At 49.0% G+C, this 21,020-nt stretch overlaps 1 protein-coding gene and 1 long non-coding RNA gene across 2 annotated transcripts in view; both read left to right on the forward strand.

Annotated features, from left to right (window-relative positions):
- The window catches only part of COL17A1 (collagen type XVII alpha 1 chain), a 64,425-nt gene extending 54,477 nt beyond the window's left edge, over positions 1-9,948 (forward strand). Inside the window, exons 49-57 of the mRNA XM_075131086.1 lie at positions 341-469; positions 1,425-1,514; positions 2,375-2,512; positions 2,825-2,977; positions 3,778-4,155; positions 5,136-5,267; positions 6,021-6,083; positions 6,352-6,423; positions 7,466-9,948. Of these exons, the coding sequence (XP_074987187.1) occupies positions 341-469; positions 1,425-1,514; positions 2,375-2,512; positions 2,825-2,977; positions 3,778-4,155; positions 5,136-5,267; positions 6,021-6,083; positions 6,352-6,423; positions 7,466-7,515 (1,205 nt within the window). The 3' untranslated portion in view covers positions 7,516-9,948. The remainder of the gene's footprint in view (positions 1-340; positions 470-1,424; positions 1,515-2,374; positions 2,513-2,824; positions 2,978-3,777; positions 4,156-5,135; positions 5,268-6,020; positions 6,084-6,351; positions 6,424-7,465) is intronic.
- Positions 9,949-12,087: 2,139 nt separating this feature from the next.
- LOC142072838 (uncharacterized) lies at positions 12,088-19,644 on the forward strand. Its single transcript, XR_012669442.1, has 2 exons — positions 12,088-18,484; positions 19,316-19,644. It is a non-coding gene; the product is annotated as an uncharacterized LOC142072838 (long non-coding RNA).
- Positions 19,645-21,020: the final 1,376 nt, after the last annotated feature.

Here is a 21,020-nt window from a genome sequence, read left to right on the forward strand (position 1 = left end):
GATTCTGAAGAAATAGCTCAGCCTGCTAAATACAAGCAGAGCAGATCCCTGCAGCAGCTCAAAGAGAACAGAGCTAGTATGTCTTTCTCCTGGGGATCCCCACCTCGAAGGAGGTCCAGACTCTGTGAGCTACCCAGCTCCCAATACAGTACCCAGGCACATGTGCATGGGGAGCTGGGATGCGTGGGAGCACCCTGCCGGCAGGTTTGAGAGTCCATCTTTCAGTGCAAGCCCCTGGCTAGGAAGCCCTGCTGTCAGACTGTGAATGCTTGCAGCCAATGCCTTCCCACTCTTTGGGGACAACCAGCAGCACAAGACGTATTTTCCTTCTTCATTTCAGGAGAAGAAGTTCGTCGGTATCTAATTGGACCTCAGGGGCCCCCAGGCCCGCCTGGACCCGGAGGAGATGGCTTGTCTCTGTCACTGAGCTATGATGAGTTGACCAGCCGGGTTATAAGCTACATAACAAGTAATGATCCTTTTTAGTGTGTGGTTCTCGCTGTTCTCTCCAAGGGCCCGTTCAAAAAGCCATAGAAGTCAATGGCAAGGCACCCATTGACTTCAGTGGCCTTTGTATCAGGCCTTAAGTGAGGGCATGTATTGCTGGTGTATATATAGTGACGGCCAGCACAGAGGTCTCCTTAGAGAAGGATGGTCCAGCGGTTAGATTAGGGCTCCAGACACCTGGTTCAGTTCCCTGTTCTGCACCTCTTACAATCTGGCCCTGACTGATTGGATCCTATTAACCAGACAGTTCCAGGGGAAAAGCTACTTTTTGTCATTCTAGTTGGCAAGTGTTTGTTTAGTTGAAACCCCACTCGAGAGGACTTTAATGCCCTCTAGGAGCAGTTCAACCTGTGTGACCAAGTTTTACTGGCAGAAACATTTTGGCAAAGCAAATTTCAAAGCTGCGAGCTACCAGTATTTGCAGAAACCAAATTTTAAATCCACCCATTTGCGCTGAAAGCATGGCATGCTTATCCAGTCAGGAAACAGGGAAGCAATACCATGTGATTCATTGGCTCAATCACAGCTAACCCAAACAGGTTGAATATGCACGATCAGTCCATAGACTAAGAGATGCAGAGAGATACTTGAGGGGTAAATCTGAGGCTATTCCAGGAGCAGAGAAAGAGGCTAGATTCACAATGAGTGAAATTCCCATCTGGTGAGGAGGGGCAGCACTAGACCTATGCATCAGCTGAGCCCTGATTTGAATGGATCGTAAGTGGTACATAGGCCTTAGCCTTTGGTTGGCCTTCTGCATAGAAGTGAATTTCACCCTACAGGAATTATTGGCTGTAAATTGTCCACCCAGCTCTGTTTGTCCCACTGCGATAGTGATCATGTTTCAGTGGCACATGTGACATGTAGCCGGCCAATGTTGCTGTAATCCTCACATCTAAATGTTTTTAATTTCCTAGATAATGGACTCAGTCTTGGGCTCCCGGGGCCCCCAGGTCCTCCAGGATTACCCGGCACATCTTATAGTGACCTAATAGCTTTACTCCAAGGTAAGCCCTAGCTGTCAGATCCTGCTATCCACATGTCAGGTAGTTAGTCAGTGATATTCTTTTACAGGCTGATATATGCTGATAGATTCCCACAACCAACAGCTGAGGGACAAACATACTTTTCTGGGGGAGGATGTTATAACTAAACTCCTCCCATCCAACCATCATCTACAGGAAAGTCAGTTGTAAACCCAGAGTTTCCAGTACCACCTGTCATTATGGTTAACCCTCTGTAACCTCTGAGCAGTTCTGCTCTGCTTACAGACATGCTGTTGCACTGAATGAATGTTACAGTTCCATCAAACTCAAGGAATTCCTCAGATACTGTGTATGGCTTGTACACAGTCAAACCCAGAAGTGTCTCCTTCGGGATCTTGCTCCATCTGATGCTGTGGAGAACGGCAGGTGAGGGGATTCTGAACGGAACCCCACCTCTGTCTGAAAGCTCGGGAAGTGTCTGTTCCATGTGAGGACTGGAAACACAGGCAAAGATTGACCCCAACCCTAATAAAACTATGGAGTGACGAGTGTGACACAAAGGAGCCTCTAATGCCATTGTACAAAACAAATACAAATCTGGTCCCTTGTTCTGCACTGGGAGGAACTGACCACAGCACAGGCCTCTGCGCCCATTCATCGTCCGTGCAGTCCTCCAGAAGCATGCGTCTGCACTGGCAGGTCCCGATGCAGGCCATTCACAGCACATTCTCTTGGATTCCCCACACACTCCTACCGCAAATAAACATGCAGGAGTGAAGCCCTTTCATCAGCAGAGAGGTTTCTGCCAGGGGAGCGACAGTTTGGTTGCAATGGGGTGGGAGCCTTGCAATGACTCTCTTTCTCTTCCATTGTACTTTCAGGCTCTGAATTTAGTGGCATTGTTGGGCCCCCAGGGCCACAGGGACCCCCCGGAGTTCCAGGAGCCCCAGGAATCCCCGGAATGCCAGGCAGCTCTCTCTCCACATTCAGCCTAGAGGATGTCACCTCTTACCTGCAAAGTAAGGAGTTTGCTCTTCTCAACAGCTGCTGGGAAGGGTTTGGGCCTGCAGAGGAAATGGCATTCAGAGACAGCAGGGAGATTTAGGCTGCGAGTTAGCTGCCCAGGAGATTTGGATGCGTAATTCCCATTAAATGGGACTGAGTCCCCAGGCAGCTTGCAAATCTCATCAATGTCTGCATTTCAGGGCACAAAGAGAGGTGGAATTTTCGGGTTGGAATCTTGAAGCAATCAAGATTCCAAAACAAGTGTAATTGCCAGGTCACCTTCCATTCACAAAAATATTATTTCTCCCCATCCCTGCTCTCCCAAGGTGTGGGATATGCTTCCGTCTCTGGACCACCAGGACCCCCAGGACCTCCAGGGCCACCAGGGCCACCAGGTCTATCAGGAACTGGCCACTTCTCCTACACTGACAACGTGCTGAGCGACACATTTAGGAGCGAGCTGATCCAATATCTAACCAGTAAGGAGACTCTGTATCTGACGGCAATCTCACCACCCACCCACTCTGCTTGCTGTTGGCTCTGGTCAATGTTATAGTTGGCAAGTCTGATCTATGATCGAGTAGGATTCGCTCTGGGTGAAATTCACTGCAAGGACTAGGTATCATTTAAGGCCCCCAAAGGCTGAAGCAGGACTTAAATGGTATCTAGTCCCTGTGCCAAACCTCTGCCCTGGGCTGAATTTCACCTGTTGCATCTTATCTATTCTGCAGCAGACTGTGGGGCTAACACAGCATCTGGTGATCCCAAGATGCAAGGCATTGGAGAGACAATGAGTGTTTACTACTGTTATATTTAAAGGTGGATTTGTCATAAGTTTTTTACTGCCCCATTTTTAATGGGGAAGACATTTTCCTAATGGGCAATGGAAGGAGGTATGGGTCTAGCGGACTGAGCAAGCAGCAAGTACACCCTGAACCCAGCCTTGGCTCTGTCCTGTGCTGGCAAGTCACTGAGGGCAACCTTTGAAAAAGTGGCTTTTAATCTGGGGAGCCTCCATCTTTGGGCTCTGTGCCTCAGTTTCCCCATCTGGGGCTCAGGACACATGCCAGCCTCCTGGGGCAGTTTGCAGATGGAAAGTGAAGTGCACTGCCACATGCTGCATTCTGCAGACAAATCAGGTTGCAGATCTCAGCTACTACCCAGCATTCCCAGGCTGTCGGCCACCACTGCCAGTGCCCCATGGACCCTGTCCTTGTGAAGCAGGGTGGGTGTGTTTGTCTGCTAGCACAGCCCCATCAGCGCCTGTTGTGTTTTGCAGGTGATGATGTTCAAAGGTTCATCTCAGGGCCTCCCGGGCCTCCAGGGCCTATGGGCCCACCAGGGCCAAAAGGAGATAGCGGCATCATGGCTGGGTCATATGGTGGATCCCTGGGCGCAGGCGGATCATATGGTGGATCCCTGGGTGCAGGAGGATCGTACGGTGGCGCCGTGGGCAGCGATGGGTCATACGGTGGCGCCCTGGGCAGCGATGGGTCGTACGGTGGCTCGATGGGTGCAGGCGGATCGTACGGTGGATCTCTGGGAGCAGAGAGAGCACAGAGGAGATCGATGAGTTCGAGCGGATCCTACAGCGAGTCATTCACCGGATCGCTGGATTACAACGAGCTGGCACTTCGGGTGTCGGAGAGCATACAGAGTGAGTGGGAAGCCTTCTCCTGCTGCATGGTGAAACCTCAACACCTTCCCCCCTATGTCCCCTGCAAATCCCATCTAGCACCATCCACCACTTTCTCTTCCTACCCACTTCCCATCAGATGGGACAAAACTCCTTCCAGCTAAGCAGTGCTGGATGCAGCTCTCGCCTGAGCCCATCACCACTGGGAGCAAGGCACAGAGCTACTGATCCCTGCCACCGGCAGTGCAAAGCACTGACCTGCTGAACCTGCCAACCTGTGAGTCCACGGTGAGGTTTGCTGTGCTGGAGGAGAATGTCTGTGTAACTGGGAGGAAATCAGACTCCGTGACGGTGCTACTTCTTCTCCTGAGCCAGTGGGAGCAAATTTCTGCAGAGCCACAAACTCTGGGTGCAGATTGATGTTTGAACTCTTTGCCGATTAAACATCAGCCAGAATGAACTGATATTCCTTATTTCTAGCAGTAGGCAAGGGGCAGCGCTCACCTGCCCAGGGTGAAAATAACCTGCTCAGATAAGACACTGAAATGCACGGCTCTGGGGGATTGGCCTCCCTCTGTCTTTGGGTGAAATTGACCCCTGTGCAGAGGTACCAATGCACCACAGAAGTCCCTCTTAAGTCCTCGCGTGGTGGCTGGGCTCTTGTGTTGGTCCCCTGCACAGGGGCCGTTGTTCTCTGGTGGTTTAGAAGAGAAAATAAAACCACAGTCCTCCAAGACGTTTAGTACAAACAGTAGCACCAGCTGCACAACAGTGAAATCCCATGCAGCGCTGACCCGCTAAGATTAATCTTCTACTGCAGGAAGAGAGGGTCTCTGACAGGATCTCAGGGTTATTCCCGGGAATTCACCCTGCAGGGATGGAGATACGTTAACGGGCCAGGAACTTGCCATTCAAATCGCCCTAGGAACAGTGCTCCTCTGGCTGAAGGGGGTTCTCTCCTCTGTGTCATGCTATTTTAAACCCTGTGTTTGATTCCCCAGGCCGAGGCCTCCTCCGGGACATGGTCACTTACGCCGCACAAGGTCCACCAGGACCCCCGGGGCCACCTGGGATCAGCAAGGTGTTTGCAAATTATGGCAACGTCACCGAGGACCTCATGGACTTCTTCAGAAGTAAGAGACACTTTGGTCCCTCCTTGGTCATCCCAGAACATTGTGTGTTCTTGCCCTCTCCCCATGCTGGCCCAGCTTTGTTGGCTGGGGCACTCAGCGAGGGTGGGGTTCCCAGTGCTTCTCTAGCTGGCAGCATCCCCTGGCCCTTGCATACTGCAAGAGTAGGAACCAAAATTCTCTGTCACCTGTGCCACAAGCAAAGGGAAGAAGACTTGTTCCATCTCTACCTCCCTTGCCGACCAGCACAGGGTCAGGAACAATCTAGACTTTAGTCAGGACAGCCACATTTGCCCATCATGTTTTGTAAAACCCTTCACAACAGCCTTTTAAGGGCACTCCTGCGCCGGCTCTGCAGGTTCCAGCTGCATCTATGTATGTTTAGCTAAGAACTCCCTGCTCAGCTTTCCACCTTGGTGATGTGACAGTGGCCCAGGCTCTGCTTTCGATGGCATCACTGCGGATCCGGAAAAGCTCGTCTGAAGCCAGCGGGATTATTCTAGAGCCACATCAGGGGAAATGAGCTCAGAGTCTGGCTCAGTGTCTCTTGAACATACAAAACCTTAAAAAAAAACAAAAAAAACAAAAAAAACAACCCACCCCAAACAGCCCATCCAATGCTATTTAAACTAGGGAAATGTTCCAGAAAACCTTGATCTGAGTCTCATTGCAATGCTGTTCAGTGTTTCTGCAATAAGAGTTAGGTCCTGTTTGCTGGCACATCCCACTGATGTTCTCATTCATTTTCCTCTACAGCATATGGTACCATCCCAGGGCCACCTGGTCACAGGGGGGAGATGGGCTACCCAGGGCCCAAAGGTAAGAATTGCAATCCTGCTACCTCCTTGCTGTCAGTTCCAGTAACCTCTGGCAACCAGCTAGCAGCAAAGCCTCTGTGAAGAGAAGTTTCCCTGAAGCATGCATCCTTCTAATTGAGCATTACATATGCCACCTTCAGTATCTGATCCCTAGTGTCGTTCATGTCCTTGTCCCTCTCGCCCCAGCCCACTTCTTGCTGCAAGCAACTGGGGACTGACCTGCAGAATAATCATGATGAAATTCAAACACGTTTCTCTTGTTCTTCCAGGTGAGGCTGGACCAATGGGGCCTCCAGGACCCCAAGGACCCAGGGGCCCGAAGGGGGAGAAAGGAGAGAAAGGTAGGAACATCCTCCCAGTGCGAGATGGGAGCTCTGCACTTCTTGTGGGTAGTGAGAGAGCAAAGTGTCTTCTGGTGGCTTGAGTAAGGGACAGGAGCCTGGGTCTGAATCTCAGCTCCAGCGCTGACTTTCTCTGCACCCTCGGGCGAGTCGCTTGACCTCTCTGCCTGGTGGAGAAGCTGAGAGGTGGCATCCACCCCTCCCACCTACATAAAGCCAGAGTAAACGGCTGGGGGCAAACCAGGCAGAGCAAATAAAACAAAATCCACTCCTGTCCGGTGTCAGGGAGCTGGGGAGCCCATCCCTGGGCTACAACAGAGGCAGCAGACACTGAGTCCTCCCGTACATAGGGATAAGCAGCCACTAGGGGACGCACATAACCACAGCCGCAGTGGCCATAACGCTCCCTCTCGCACGCTCCAACCCTCTTCTGAGGGGCGCTATGAAGAGCTGGCACAGAGCCGTCGTTTTCAGCTTGGACGCCCCACCACGTCCTTTTGCTGCACTGAGAAGCCTCCCTGCTCCAGCCACCGATGGCTGAATTTTAGGGAGCACCTCTTTCCATCATTCCTTTATATTAACGATCCAAAGTAACTCGCACGTGAAGGAATCCTACAGACATCAAAGGCCTTTCCATTGCTGAATTCTAACCCAGGGACTGGTATGGCTCGCCACACAGTGGATGTATGTAGGATAATGGGTGTGTTCACAAAGCATAAAACTAAGGCCCAGACAGACAGGCTGCACACAGCCCTGGGAGCGCAGATACCATGGTGATGGGAAACCTACATAAATAACCACTACTTAAACCCTGCCATAAGGGCTTAAATGTTGCACATGCCCTCTGCACTGGGGTGAATGTCACCTGGAGGGTATATTCTTACCAAAAACAAAGGGTAAATATGCATCTGAAAGTGAAAGGTAGGTGAATGCTGAGTTGTCACCAGAACCACCAATCTCCTGTAACTGATGAAAAACTCACTTTGCCTTTTCGATACACAGCATTTCACACAATCACTCTCTGTCTCCCTCTCTCTCTTAGGTGAACAAGTATTTGTTGGCAGAAGAAAAAGAAGAAGCGTCGGGGTCTAAGTTAAGCACCAGGATCAGTATTTCCTACCGCGGGATCCACAGCCGCCATTTTGGAATCCAGTAGAGAATTAGCCTGACTCTTTATTGGTTTCCTGCTAGAACACCTTCCTAGTCAGTCAACTAACCACATAGACTTGGTAGTTCAGGACGTGTCTTTATTTTTTATTTGATGTTGTTGGGCTTTGAATGACTCTAATTTGTATGTGTCCAACACAGAACTACCTGTTGGGAATATGCTCCCACTCATTCACAGTGCATTAATCCCACACACACTGTCCGCTGATGAGAATTGTATTCAAGTTCCTGCATTCGTATCTTAGGTCTCGGAAGGCCTTCCTTTGTCACCAATCCAGGTGTCTTGCATTAGAGCCAGACTTAGTTAAATACAGTGAAACCGGCTTTAACCAACTCCTCAAGCCTCCTGGAAAAGAAAAATCCAGTAGCCTGGAGATTAAGGAGGCAAGCAATTTTTCTGAAATCAGAATCTGAGCCAAGGTTGTGAACTGAAGCTTGGACAAAAGTGATTGGAGACTTTGGTGATCACAGAAGTAGGTTGTCTCAAGACACTGGGGTGATGTCCTTCATACAGGTTTCGTTGTACTTCCCACCAGTCGCTGTCGAGTGGCTATGGAGAGTCTCTTCGTTCCATAGCCATGTTGGGTGGTCTGATCAGCAAGCACAGTTAATGAAAGCAGCAATGTAAGGAACTAGGCAAAACTTCTGCAGAGATCAGGGTTTCTTGGAGGGGAAGCAGGGTGGGTGAAAGCAATCGTGGAATTCTCTGTATCCATTGACAATCAAAAACTGGCAAGGATATATGCTATCAAAAACTGGACAGGTAATTCACCAGCAATGGAAGACACTAGAGCACCCAGTGAGAGAAATACCTGACCCCTGTCTATGTTACAGCGTCTCACCTGCACAACGGCAATGGTGGGACATTACCATTTGACTATTACCAAGGTAGATGCACCCCTTATAAATTTCAAAAACATTTTATTAGCATCACCCATAAATGCATTTGGAGTTGGTTGATAAGTCCATGTATTTATGCACCAGAAATGGCTACCATATCCTGTCCTGTTATAGGCCAATGGCACAAAGGGAGGTCATACGACACTACCCATATTGACATACATACACACACACAGGGTGGGTGCCCATCCACTATGCAGGTCACTTTGCCAAATACGCTTTTAATTTCACTTGGTAACTGCTTTGCCACGATGTGAAGGGTGAGTTCGAACTTAAGCACTTTTGTTAAAACATAATTTGTTGATTTTTAAAAAAAATTATTTTTATATGGTTCTTTTTTTACGTTGGGGGGAAATTGCATTTTTAATGTAAACCTCCCAATTAAAGTGTGTTTTTAATCCTATGTTCTCCTGAGCAAGCTTACAATTGGATATCAGCACTAGACTCAGTGTCACACTGGGTAGACACATCTAACAACGTCAGGGTGAATTGTCGCAAATAAAGCACAACACAGCATGTGTCAGGAAGCTAGCTCTGGGCACGGCTGAAGAACCAGGCCTGTTTTCTGCACTTCCCATTTCATCAGGGCGAATTATCAGCGTGAGCTTTCTTTGTGACAAGCAGTCACTGTCCTAATTGATCATACAGTGAAGAGTCAACTTAAACAGCCAACTGGCTTCTGACTGAGCATGATTTCCATTAGTGTTAGCAGGGAATTGCACACATGGCTCAGTGGGTGAATGGCCCCTTTGTCTCGGACATCATCTTCATTTCTTCAGCAATCCAATTATTTCAAAATCTTCAGTTTATCACATCATTGCAGGACTAATTTGGCGGGGAAAGAGTCAGCAAAACTGGCCATGTGATGGCTTAACTAGAAGGGCTTTATGAACTACAGAGATTAAAGAGCCAGTCATTTTAAGGCTGAATTGTATGCAGTTTTCCATTTAATACACAGTCTCACTTCACCATTTTCAGTGTGAGACACTTCAATAGCACCCCCCACTATCTGGTAGGATATTCTCACGTCCAGAATTACCCTGTGGTAATCCCAAGGATAGATGCTAGCAAAAACTGATTTTCTTCCATTTAAAGGTGTTAGACTGGAACTGGGAGCTTATCTGCTAGACAGATTTGGTATGTGAGCTTCATAGACCAAATCATATATCTTACTGAAAACAACCTTATTTCATTCAAAGCTTAAACACCAGCCATCAGTTTCATTCATTAACTCTAGTGAAAGTTTCAAAACAGATTTTAGCTGGTCCATTTATTTCCTGTATCATTTTGTTCTGAGGGTTTGGAACAAGGGCTGTGTTGAACAGGCCAGCTTTCTGAACACACACAAGCTTGCAATGTTTTTAAATAAATAAAGTCTACTATTGGGTTGTACACACGATGCCTGTATTTGATAAGCTGAGCCCTTCTCTTTGTAATAAAATGCCCTTAAAAATGTCATTTGGTGTCATGTTTAACTACTGCAACAGTGTTTCAGTCTGTAAATGTTTTTACTGTCATACTTGGAAAAACTTACCAAGCTTCTCTTGACAGGAGTGCTGATAAGCGCCATTGAACCAAACTGTAAACCCTGTATATCATGGAAACCACTTCAAGGTGGGGTGGGGGGAGGTTGCATCCCTACTTCCAGCACCTATGCCTCTTGGTGTGAGAGAAAGTTTTGTAGCTTCCAAAGTGGTTGAACCAGTGAAATGCTGCAGCCTTAACCGTATACACAGAGAGTTTGTGGACCTGTAACACTGAATTGCCTCACTCTCAAACAGCTATGGGTTATCCTTTAACTACAATGCTCTGGAGAGTGTTTGGCTAAGGGCCAGGAGAAAGCAGCTTAGCCAAGATGGAAAGGCTGTTCAGGTGGCTACAGCACTTGGCCTGGCCATTCTTGACTCAGGTGCAGCCTCCCTGTGTGAACTGGGTGAAGCCACTTCCCCTACCCTGTGCCTCAGGTCTCCTCCCCCTGTATAACAGGGCTAGTGATCGCAGTCATGGCACAGTACCCTGTTAGCCACTGCCAGGCTCCCGGACTTAGCCCAGAGGTTTCATTTGTTCTGCCCATGTCCTGGAACTAGTGTTGCCAGGTGTCCTGTTTTCCATTGACTGCCGGGTTGAAAAGGGAGCCTGGCGGTGCCGGTCAGCACCATCGATCAGGCGGTGAAAAGTCCGGTTGGAGGTGCTGCAGGGCTAAAGCAGGCTAGTCCCTATCTGTCCTGGCTCCGCAGCGAGCAGGTCCGGCTCCTTGTCAGGGGGGGCCACGGGGCTCTATGTGCTGCCCCCCCATCAAGCACCGGAACTGCGGCCAATAGGAGCTTGGGGGGGGGGTGCCTGCAGGCAAGAGCAGCACGCAGAACCTCATGGACACCCCCACCTAGGAGCCGGACCTGCTGCTGGCTGCTTCCGGGGTGCAGCGCGGAGCCAGGACAGACAGGGAGCCTGCCTTAGTCCTGCTGCACCGCTGATCTGGAGCCACCCGAGGTAAACTCAAGCCCCAACACCCTGCCCCAGCCCTGAGCCCCCCCCCTGAAAACCCAGCACCCCCTCCTGCACCCCAAACTCCTCATCCTCAGCCCCACTCCAGAGCCTGCACCCCAGAGCCCATACCCCCAATCTCCTGCCTCAACCTACAGGCCCTTCCCACACTCCGAATCCCTTGGCCCCAGCCTGCAGCCACCTCTTGCACCCCAAACCCCTCATCCCCCAGCCCTGAGCCCGCACCCTCAAACAGAGCCCTCACCCCCTGCCCCAGGCCAGAGCCCCCTCCCACACCCTGAACTCCTCATTTCTGGCCGCACCCCAGAGCCTGCACCCCCAGTTAGAGCCCCAACCCCCTGCCCCAGCCCAGAGGGTGGGGGAGAGTGAGCCCCCAAGGGCAGGGCTACGGTGGTCAGTTTTGTGTGATTAGAAAGTTGGCAACCTTACCTGGAGCCGGGTACTAGCTGTGACTAACACATCCCCCATGGCGTTTGGGGCGGGGGTTTTTTGGCCAGCACCTTGGGCATTTTCCGCCTGGTTTCCCCTCGTTGACAACTAGAGGTTGCTGCAACACGGCCCTGAGCGGGGCAGAGCCGCCGCCGTTGCTCAGGGAGTCCCCGCGGCTGGGGAGCCAGGCCGCCGCTGCCGCCGCCGCCGCCCTCCAGTATCGCGCGCACCGGCGGGAGGCGCTTGGCGCGGGCCACGTCCCACCAGGGCAGCCCCTCCCTGCTCTGCAGGCCAGAGGGCAGGAGAGCCGGGTGCTGGGGCCTTCTGGGGGGATGAGTGGGTTGCCTCAGTCCTGCAGGGGGGGGATGTGGGGGTTGCTTGGGGACTGAGTGGGTTGCCTCAGGCCTATGGGAAGGAATGTGGGGTTCACTGGGGGGGGGGGAATGTGGGCCTGGTGGTGGGATAAGGGGCTAGAGGGGAATGCTGGGCCATGCTGGAGTGGGGGGGCTGTTGCTGAGGGGGCTGCACTTTGGCCATGGAATGGGGTCAAAACTTGGAGAAATTCCCTCAGGAAGCTTGAGACAGCCCAGGGGCTGCACGAGGGGAAGCGGGGTGTCCAAGTAGGGAGGAAGAGGGGGGTGGGTGCTCCTGGTTTGTGTTTCTTTTCAGGTTGAATTTTACGGCGAGACGTGCAGTCAGTCAGGCCCTTGGGGGAGGCATGTGTTCAACTTCTGTGGCGTTTAGACATCAGGATCAGTCCCCAAAACCCTAATTATTTTAAATCTCATGATTTTTAAGCAATTCACATGATTTTGAGGGATTTGTCATATGATTTTTAATGAGGTGGTTTGCAATAATTGTGTGCGCGCGTGTGTGTAGGTGTAGGAACCGCCCTTGACACTTTTTGGATGCCTCAGGACATTGTCTGCAGAGCTTCTCATCTGTAGATCACTGGTATTAATCGAGCCCAGCTCAGTAGGAGTTTGCATGTAATGGAAGTTTGGTGGGCCCTCTCTGACATGAGTTTGATGGGTCTCTCTGCTCCAGCTTTCACAACACAAAGTGCAAAGCCTGCTGGTTAGTAATTGTCAGACTCACCAGCAAGCCCAAGAACCACATGGACCATGGCAATTGCCTGAAGCTGGAGGGCCTGTTGCTGTGGATTAATTCCCAGGCTAAAGTATGCTGACAGGGCAGGGTGTGGGCATCTTGCTCTGCTTCTGTAGTGGAGCTCAACAGGGGCCTTTGTTTACCAGCACCGGTGTGGGGCTGTCTTTTACCATCAATAAATCCACACTACTGTTTAAAGCTAAAGTTTGTTTCTATACAAATTATTTGTAAATATGCAAACTAGCTCATGAAATAATTTGCATAACACATCACAAAGGGAGCTGCGCAAAATTTGTGCTGTGGGCACGGCTGTTGCTGTATAAAATCCGAACAGATAATGGAGCTATCGCCCTCTGTCATGGAACTGTGACCAATCTGCAGGCAGGGTAACTTATAAAATGTCACCTAATTGTTTTGAAAACTTTCCCTGCATCTAACTCATTCACACAGCACTGGCAGTTGATGCAATCTTTGTTTTTGCTCATGCAGAAGTATGTCTCGGCCAACACTGTGTTTGATGGTATTTACAGAAGAATTATTGCAATATTCTACAGGTAGCCATGGAATCAAATTACTTTAAAAAAAAACCTGTGATGAAAACCACCGTCTAACTACTGCAAATTCACTTCCATTCATTGTTTATTCATAGATTCTTGGCCAATTCGTTCAGCTGGTGGTGATGTCCCCACATCCTTCACATAAGGCAAAAATAACTTGCTTTGCGGTTACATAAAACAGTCAACAAAAATTGTGATGAGACAATATTATGTTTCATGGGCTCCTTGATATATGCGGTGCCCTTTGTGCCTTTTATTTATCATAGACAAGCACAGTTTGCTTAACTTTCTTGGCAGACATAGTGAAATAAATGTTTGTATCAATTCAAGTTCCTGATTTTTCAACTCAGTCTCCACTTTCTGATAGTATTAAAAATAGATGGAAGTCCAGATTTTTTTTAATAATATTTTCTCTGGAAATATTTTCTATCAGTCCAAACTGATGTCATCCTCCAAAATTCTGCTCATCTGTCAGGTAGACTGACCAATAATCAAGGCTTTTTGCACATACGCATGCTATTCTCTCATAGGGGCCCAGGACAATACTTTGCCTACGTCCCCAGGAAAAGAAAGCAACAGAAAGAGGCCCTTCACTTGTCTTGGGAGATCTGCAAAGTGACAAGGGGCTGGGTCCCAGTGTTAGAAATCAGACACACAAAAGATCTCGGGACAGCCAGGCCACCCCTCTAATGTTTCATACAATTTGATATTCTCCACTTTTTGAGCAGTTTAATTTTAATTAAGTATGATGACAGTGTTTCCATCACTGCCCTGGGTAGATTATGAACTCTCATTGGTGGATATGGTTTACAAAACCTACATCTGCAGAAACCAAAAAACCCACAACTCCACCAAAATAGCCAGTTGGTTTGATAATCAGCTAAGAGAGAAGCTTTAATTAGGACTTGACAAATATAGATGAGAGCACTGTGACTATGATAGCATAGGCAAGTTATGTGTGCTATGCTATATCCTTCTGCTTCAAACACAGTGGGGTCTTAGGAAGCATTATGTAGGTGCCTGTAGGTGAGAGCCTTTTCAGTGGGTCCTTATTGTGATTACTCAAAGAAGGCTTTCCACTTCATCTCCTTGGATCCAAGAGATGCTATTATGCATAAATATGCAATTGTTCTAGAAATTGACAATAGATCACCAAAAACGTTCTCCACAGGCAGGGAGCAGGGATGCCAGAAGACGAGAAGAATTAAGTGTTGGCGAAAATGGAAGAATTGGGCTTTGGTGAGCACACTGGCATTAACTCTCTTGAGCTTAAAGTCTGAGCGTAATTGGCCAAATCCTCTGCAGGAATGAATATATTGACTGCAATAGAGTTACACCTGTAGAGAATTTGGCTCAGCCTAGCCTCTTGACTGTTGGATTTTAACCTAGTTACTGTGCAGAAGAGTTAGGGTGATCCAGTGAGTATCACCTACTTTGTTCTCTTACTTGTCAGTGGCTGAAACCTAGACCTTTAATACAACTGTAGAAAAATGAAGACCTCACTGCAGAAATTCTAGGAATGAGGTTACAGAACATAGTTTGGGCCTTACCGGTGGATGGTTACTTGATTTAACCTTTCTTTGCAAAGTGTTTGCTGGGTGCCTATTTCCTAAAAAACTATCATGACTCTGGTTCTGAGTTTGTAGTCCATTTCCCACTTGACAAGGCAGGGAGAATAAGTTTCCATTTTCTTTTTGTATGGATCCGTGCCATATATTAGCAGTTATCACTACCCTCACTAACTCTGGCAGAGCTGTAAGGTCTGAAAATGAAACCCTTTGTGTCCAGAAAAAGACAAATAGGATTCTAGTGGGCCCTATTTCTCTGGTTGTCTTTCATAAGACTTTAGGGAATAAGTGGGGAGAGGCATCCAGAGCATGTCTATGGACTCTCTGGCCTTGTTCTCAAAGCTGTTGCAAAATTCTGATGTTTAAAAATAGGGCAAAGAGGGAATGTGTCTGGACTTATCAAGTTTTGGAAGTTTCTTACTGCCATTCCCCTTCTCCCGTCAGAGTCTCTGGCTGACTGAGGGTAGAGCTCAGTGTACGTCAGATGGGAATTGCTCAATGTGCCAGATGTCGGTCTGCCCGTAAATGCATTTTTAGAGACTGTCCAGCGTAGGGTGAATTTCAGGGTCACCTTGAGCGTGTTATAACTGCTGTTTTTCTTCAGAAGTTTGGGCCTACACTGCGACACCCTCTCTAGCAGGAAGATTTTTCCCCTAGCAGCATCTGTAGGGTCGGTCTGGGCGCCCCCTGGAGTTGCACCATCATGGCACCCAATATAGAGCCCTGCTAGCCCGCCACTCCCTCAGTTCCTTCTTGCCAGCTACTCTGGCAGAGGGGTAGGTGGAGGGTAATGGAATGGACATGAACACCACATCTTGAAGAACAACAGTTACGAGAAGGTGAGTAACCATTTTTTCTTCTTCATGTCAGTTCCAAATCAGGTGACTCACAAGCCGAAGTTCAGGAGGCGGGGTTGGAGTCGTCCCGTTTGGAGCACGGCTCGTCTGAAGGCCGCATCATCTCTGGCCTGCTGTGTAACCACAGAGTGTGCGGTAAAAGTGTGGTTGGAGAACCACATCACTGCTCTGCAGATTTCCTGAGTAGGGATCTGTGCCAGGAACGCTGTTGTTGAAATCTGCATCCCGGTGGAGTATGCAGTGATTGGAACCCCTGCCAGGTTGTAGCATTCGCAGATGCAGGATGTGATCCATGACGAAACATGTTGTGACTACATGGGTAGGCCTTTCATTCTGTCCGCCACTGCCACGAATAGCTGGACCGATTTTCTGAATGGCTTCGTTCTCTCGATGTAGAAAGCTAGCACCCTGCGGACATCTAGTGAGTGAAGTCTCTGCTCCCGGCTCCTAGAATGCGGCTTAGGGTAGAACACCAAGAGAAAGATGTCCTGGTTAATGCAAAACTGTAATACAACCTTCGGGAGGAAAGCAGGAGGAGGCCAGAGCTGCACCTTGTCCTTATAGAACATGGTGTAAGGGGGCTCTGAGGTTAGGGCCTTGAGTTCAGACACCCTCCTGGCTGAGATCATTGCCACCAGGACCGCCAACTTGTAAGCGGTATAGCAGGGAGCACATCGCCAAGGACTCAAAAGGTGGTCCCATGAGTCTAGAAAGGACCAGGTTGAGGTCCCAGACTGATGGGCATTAGGGTATAGGCTGTTGAGCCCTTTTAAGAATCAGCTGACCATGGGGTTAGCAAACACAGAGAGGCCCTCCTCACCCGGGTGAAAGGCTGAGATGGCAGCTAAGTGCATCCTTATTGATGACAATGAAAACCCCTGCTGCTTCAGATGGAGGAGGTAGTCCAGAGTAAGTGGCACTGAGGCTAGTGTCGGGGACGAATGGTGCTGTGCTGACCAGATTGAAAATCTCTTCCACTTAGCAAGGTATGTGGCTCTGGTACAGGGTTTTCTGCTGCCAAGAAGGACCTGTCTAACCCGATCTGAACAGGAAAGCTCCATCGGGTTCCACCATGGAGCTTCCACACCATGAGGTGAAGCAACACAAGGTTTGGATGTTGAAGATGACCGTGATCTTGTGTCAGAAGATCCAGGAAGAGCGGCAGGGTGATTGGGGCTTCCACAGACATGTCTAGGAGAAATGTGTGTCAGGAAAGAGTTAAAATTTAGCTAACAGCTAAGACAAAAACTGCAGAACAAGCAGGAATGTTTCAATAAGCATTCAGTAGCAAGGACATGGACAACTGTAAACAATTGATAAGCTTATATGGTCAATGCCTGCCCAGTAACTTAGCTCTTAGAACAATGCTAACCCTCCCTTCACAGCCCACCAGATATCTGTAAGCACTCATCCCTACCCCCCACCCCACCTCTTTCCCCCGCAAGGTAGCCACAGATGCTTGATGCAATAGGATGCCCTCTATACGTATGTACTGTTCTTAGTTATATCTTTGTTTAGGGTTCTCTCTTGACTTGTAACAATGTCTGTCTCTGTATGTTCAGATAAATGCAAATGAACTGATAAGAGAATGTATAGAACTGGCCACTATGGCCCCATATCTTTGCAGCTGCTTGTCAGTCTTCCCTGTATGGTAAATAAACCCCCTTCAGTGTTGTCTGTGCTTGCCTGATTCTTGGGAAAAAGATTCTTTTTCCTAACAGTTTTGGCGCAGCGAACAGGGTGTGATCAGGAATCCTCAGAGAGTTTCTCACAACCAGGGATAGAGGTGAGTACCTTTTTACTTACCACCTCTAGCGCACACCTTGGTTTGGGACTTCCCGAGGCACCCCTCCACGCCCCTTTTTAAAATGAACCACACATAGGATGCACAGGCAAGAGGACTGAACGGGACACAACGAGTGTGTGTTGCAGTAAACTGAGTACAAGGGTGTGCTCAGTCAGTCTGCTCTGAAGCGCCGCTTAAGTGGGTTTCAGGAAGCTGGGATACAATGTCTTATGAATTGCTCCAGAATGCGTCAACGATACCCTCCACAGGGGGAGGACTCGTTGGCGTGCCCCAGTTATTGATAGTGCACCAATTTATCTCCCATTCCTGATCCCAGGGAAAACGTCTGCTTAGTTTGTCCGTGGTGGTATTCAGGGCCCCGGGAAGATAGGCGGCTGATATCTGGATGATGTTTGTGAGGCACCAATTCCAGAGCTTCATGGCTTCTGTGCAAAGCGAATGAGATCAAGCCCCTCCCTGCCTGTTGACATAGAACATGCATCCAATGTTGTCTGTCATTATCCGAACATGTTGGTTCTGAATAAATGGGAGGAAGTGATGGCAGGCATTGCGTCTGGCTCGCAGTTCTAGGACATTTATGCGCAGGGAGGCTTCGGTGGAAGACCATAGCCCCTGGGCTGTGTGGTGGGACATGTGTGCTCCCCATCTTGTGAGGGATGCATTGGTAGTCATTATGAGTGATGGGGAGTTCTGGAGAAAAGGGACTCCTAAGAAGAGGTTGGAGGGAACTGTCCACCATCGGAGGGAGTCTTTGACTCTGAAGGGTATGGATAGAGGCTTGTTTAGAGCGTGTACGTTTGATCTGCAAACCGTGGCCAATCAAGCTTGGAAGCACCTCATTTATAGGTGTGCATTTTTGACCACGAAAGTACACAAGGCCATGTGGTCTAATAGTTGCAGGCAGTCTCGTGCAGTGACCTGGGGACTGTTGCGAAGTTTTGTAACCAGGAGTTTTATGGTGTTGAAACGATTGAGCAGGAGAGACGCTATTCCCAGTCGGGAATCAAGGTGCGCTCCTATGAACTCCAGTTTTTGGGTAGAAGATAAGGTGGATTTGTTTTTGTTTATTTGCAGGCCCAGGGAAAGGAAGCAAGCGATGCTAAGCTGCGTGGATCAAAGAACTTCGTTGAGCATTTAGGCTTTGAGGAGACAATCATCGAAGTAAGGAAATATTATAACCCCCGGTTTCCTGAGGTGGGCAGTATCCACGGCTAGGAATTTGGAGAAAACTCGGGGGGGCAGTAGATAGGCCGAAGGACAACATTCTGTATTGAAAATGTGTCGAACCGAGGGTAAAACAAAGAAAACGTCTGTGGGCTGGGTGAATAGTCACATGAAAATAAGCGTGCTGTAGGTCGAGGGCTGAAAACCAATCGCTCTGCTCCAGCACTGGGATTGTGGTGGTGAAGGTAACCATTTTGAACTTTTGCTTTTTGATAAATTTGTTTAGCCGCCTGAGGTCGAAGATCAGTCTCCATCCCCCAGTTTTCTTTTCTGTTAAGAAGTAATGGGAGTAGAAACCTTTCCTTCTGTGTTGTTTGGGCACGATTTCCATTGCCCCCAATTGAAGGGGATGATGTACTTCTTGGAGGAGCAGTTGCTCATGAGAGGGGTCCCTGAAGAGGGATGGGGAGCGGAAAGGGATAGAATAGCCAACTGTGATGACCTCTAAAGCCCACTTGTCGGTGGTAATATTGCACCATTGATGGGAGAATGGGCGTAGGTGGTGACCAAAAATAGAGGCAGGCGGTGTAAGAGCTGAAGGGGGAATATTGTTTTCTATACCCTTGACCAAGGCTTCAAATTTGCTTATTGGTTGGAGGGGGTTGAGACGCTGCCGAGTAGTTGGGATGGCAGCATTGGTATCTGGATCTCTGGCATTGCTGTTGTTGCTGTTTCTCGTGAGATCTATGGAATTGCTGGGTATATGTGGGGTAGCACGGCCACTGGTAAGGCTGGTATCTATATTGTCAATCTATATTCTGGTCATAGGGGTTTGAATTCCTAGAGACCGGAGAGTTGCCCTGGAGTCCTTCATGGAGTTGAGTATGTCATTGGTGGTGGAGGCGAATAGTTTGGCACCATTGAAGGGGAGATCCTCAGTGGTACTCCGGACCTCCCATGGAAAGGAAGAGGACGAGAGCCAGGACCCTCGGCGCATCACAACTGCTGTGGCAGTGGACCGTGCCACAGTATTGGCTACATCAAGGGCAGCTTGAAGAGCAGTGCGGGAGATGGTTTGTCCCTCAGAAACTATGACTGTAAATTGTTGTTTCTTATCTTCTGGAATGTGATCAATAAAGTCCATGAATTTATTATAATTTTTGTGGTTGTACTTTGCTAGAATGGCTGAATAATTAGCAATGCAAAACTGCAAAGTGGAAGAAGTGCATACCTTACGTCCAAGCAGATCTAGTCGCTTACTGTCCTTGTCGGAAGGGGTGCAGTGGGGAAATTGGTGTTTGTTCTTGTGGTTAACTGCGTCTACCACCAGTGAGTTTGGCGCTTGGTGAGTAAAAAGGAATTCTGAGCCCTTGGAAGGAATAAAGTACTTTCGGTCCGCTTTCTTACAGGTAGGCAGGCTTGCAGCTGGAGTTTGCCAAATGGCCTTGGCAGGTTCTAAAAGGGCTGCGTTGATAGGTAATGCAATTCTAGAAGAAAAAGAGGGCTGCAGGATGTCAGTTAGCTTATGCTGCTGTTCAGGAATTTCCTCCAGATTAATTCATAGGTCATTGGCAGCTCTTTTAAACAGGTCTTGAAATTTCAAGAAGTTGTCCGAAGACGAGGAAGCAATCATAGACTATCAGGGTTGGCAGGGACCTCAGGAGGTCATCTAGTCCAACCCCCTGCTCAAAGCAGGACCAATCACCAATTTTTGCACCCATCCCTAAATGGCCCCCTCAAGGATTGAACTCACAACCCTGGGTTTAGCAGGCCAGTGCTCAAACCACTGAGCTATCCCTCTCCACAGTGCTTCATCAGGCAGAACAACTGGTTCTACCAGGTTAGAAGCAGGCCGTGCTTGCTCTTGCGGTTGTGACAGGACTGTCTGGAGTCAGTGGCAGGGCCGTCGGCTGGTGGTACCGAGCAGGTCTCATGCCTGGCTGCATTGGTACAACGAGTGTGGCCCTGAGTATAAGGAGCCCATGGAGCCCAATATTGCCACTGCGGTGGGAAGGGCATGGGTGGTGCCATCCAGGGGTTCATGCACCATGGGGCAGGACCCTCGGAGTAGGACGAGGCAGCTTTTCTATGACCTCTCCTGTGGACGGGAGATCTGAAATTTCAGACTTAAATAGCTAAAATAATTAAATTTACCATTTTAAAAATCCTATGACCGTGAAATTGACCAAAATGGACTGTGAATTTGGTAGGGCCCTATAGATAATGGCCAAAATGGCCACTTACCGCTTTTGTGCTGCTACGACTCTCGCTTGTACCAAACACATCCACGCAGGGCAGGTCATATATAAGTAAGGCTCCTTGTTTGTCACAGCGGTCACGGATTCCATGACTTTCTGTGACTTCAGCAGCAACTGGTGTGTCTGGCAGCTCAGGCAGCCCCTAGGCCCGTCACACTGGCTGCTGCTGTTGCTGGGGCAGTCTTTTCCCTCCTCCTCCGCAGCAGAAGTTTGGGGAAGGGGCTCAGGACCAGGGGTTGCGGTACGGGGTGGTGCTTACCTAGGGCGGGCTCCCC

This window comes from Caretta caretta, chromosome 7 (assembly GCF_965140235.1).
Source record: "Caretta caretta isolate rCarCar2 chromosome 7, rCarCar1.hap1, whole genome shotgun sequence".
NCBI lineage: Eukaryota > Metazoa > Chordata > Testudines > Cheloniidae > Caretta > Caretta caretta.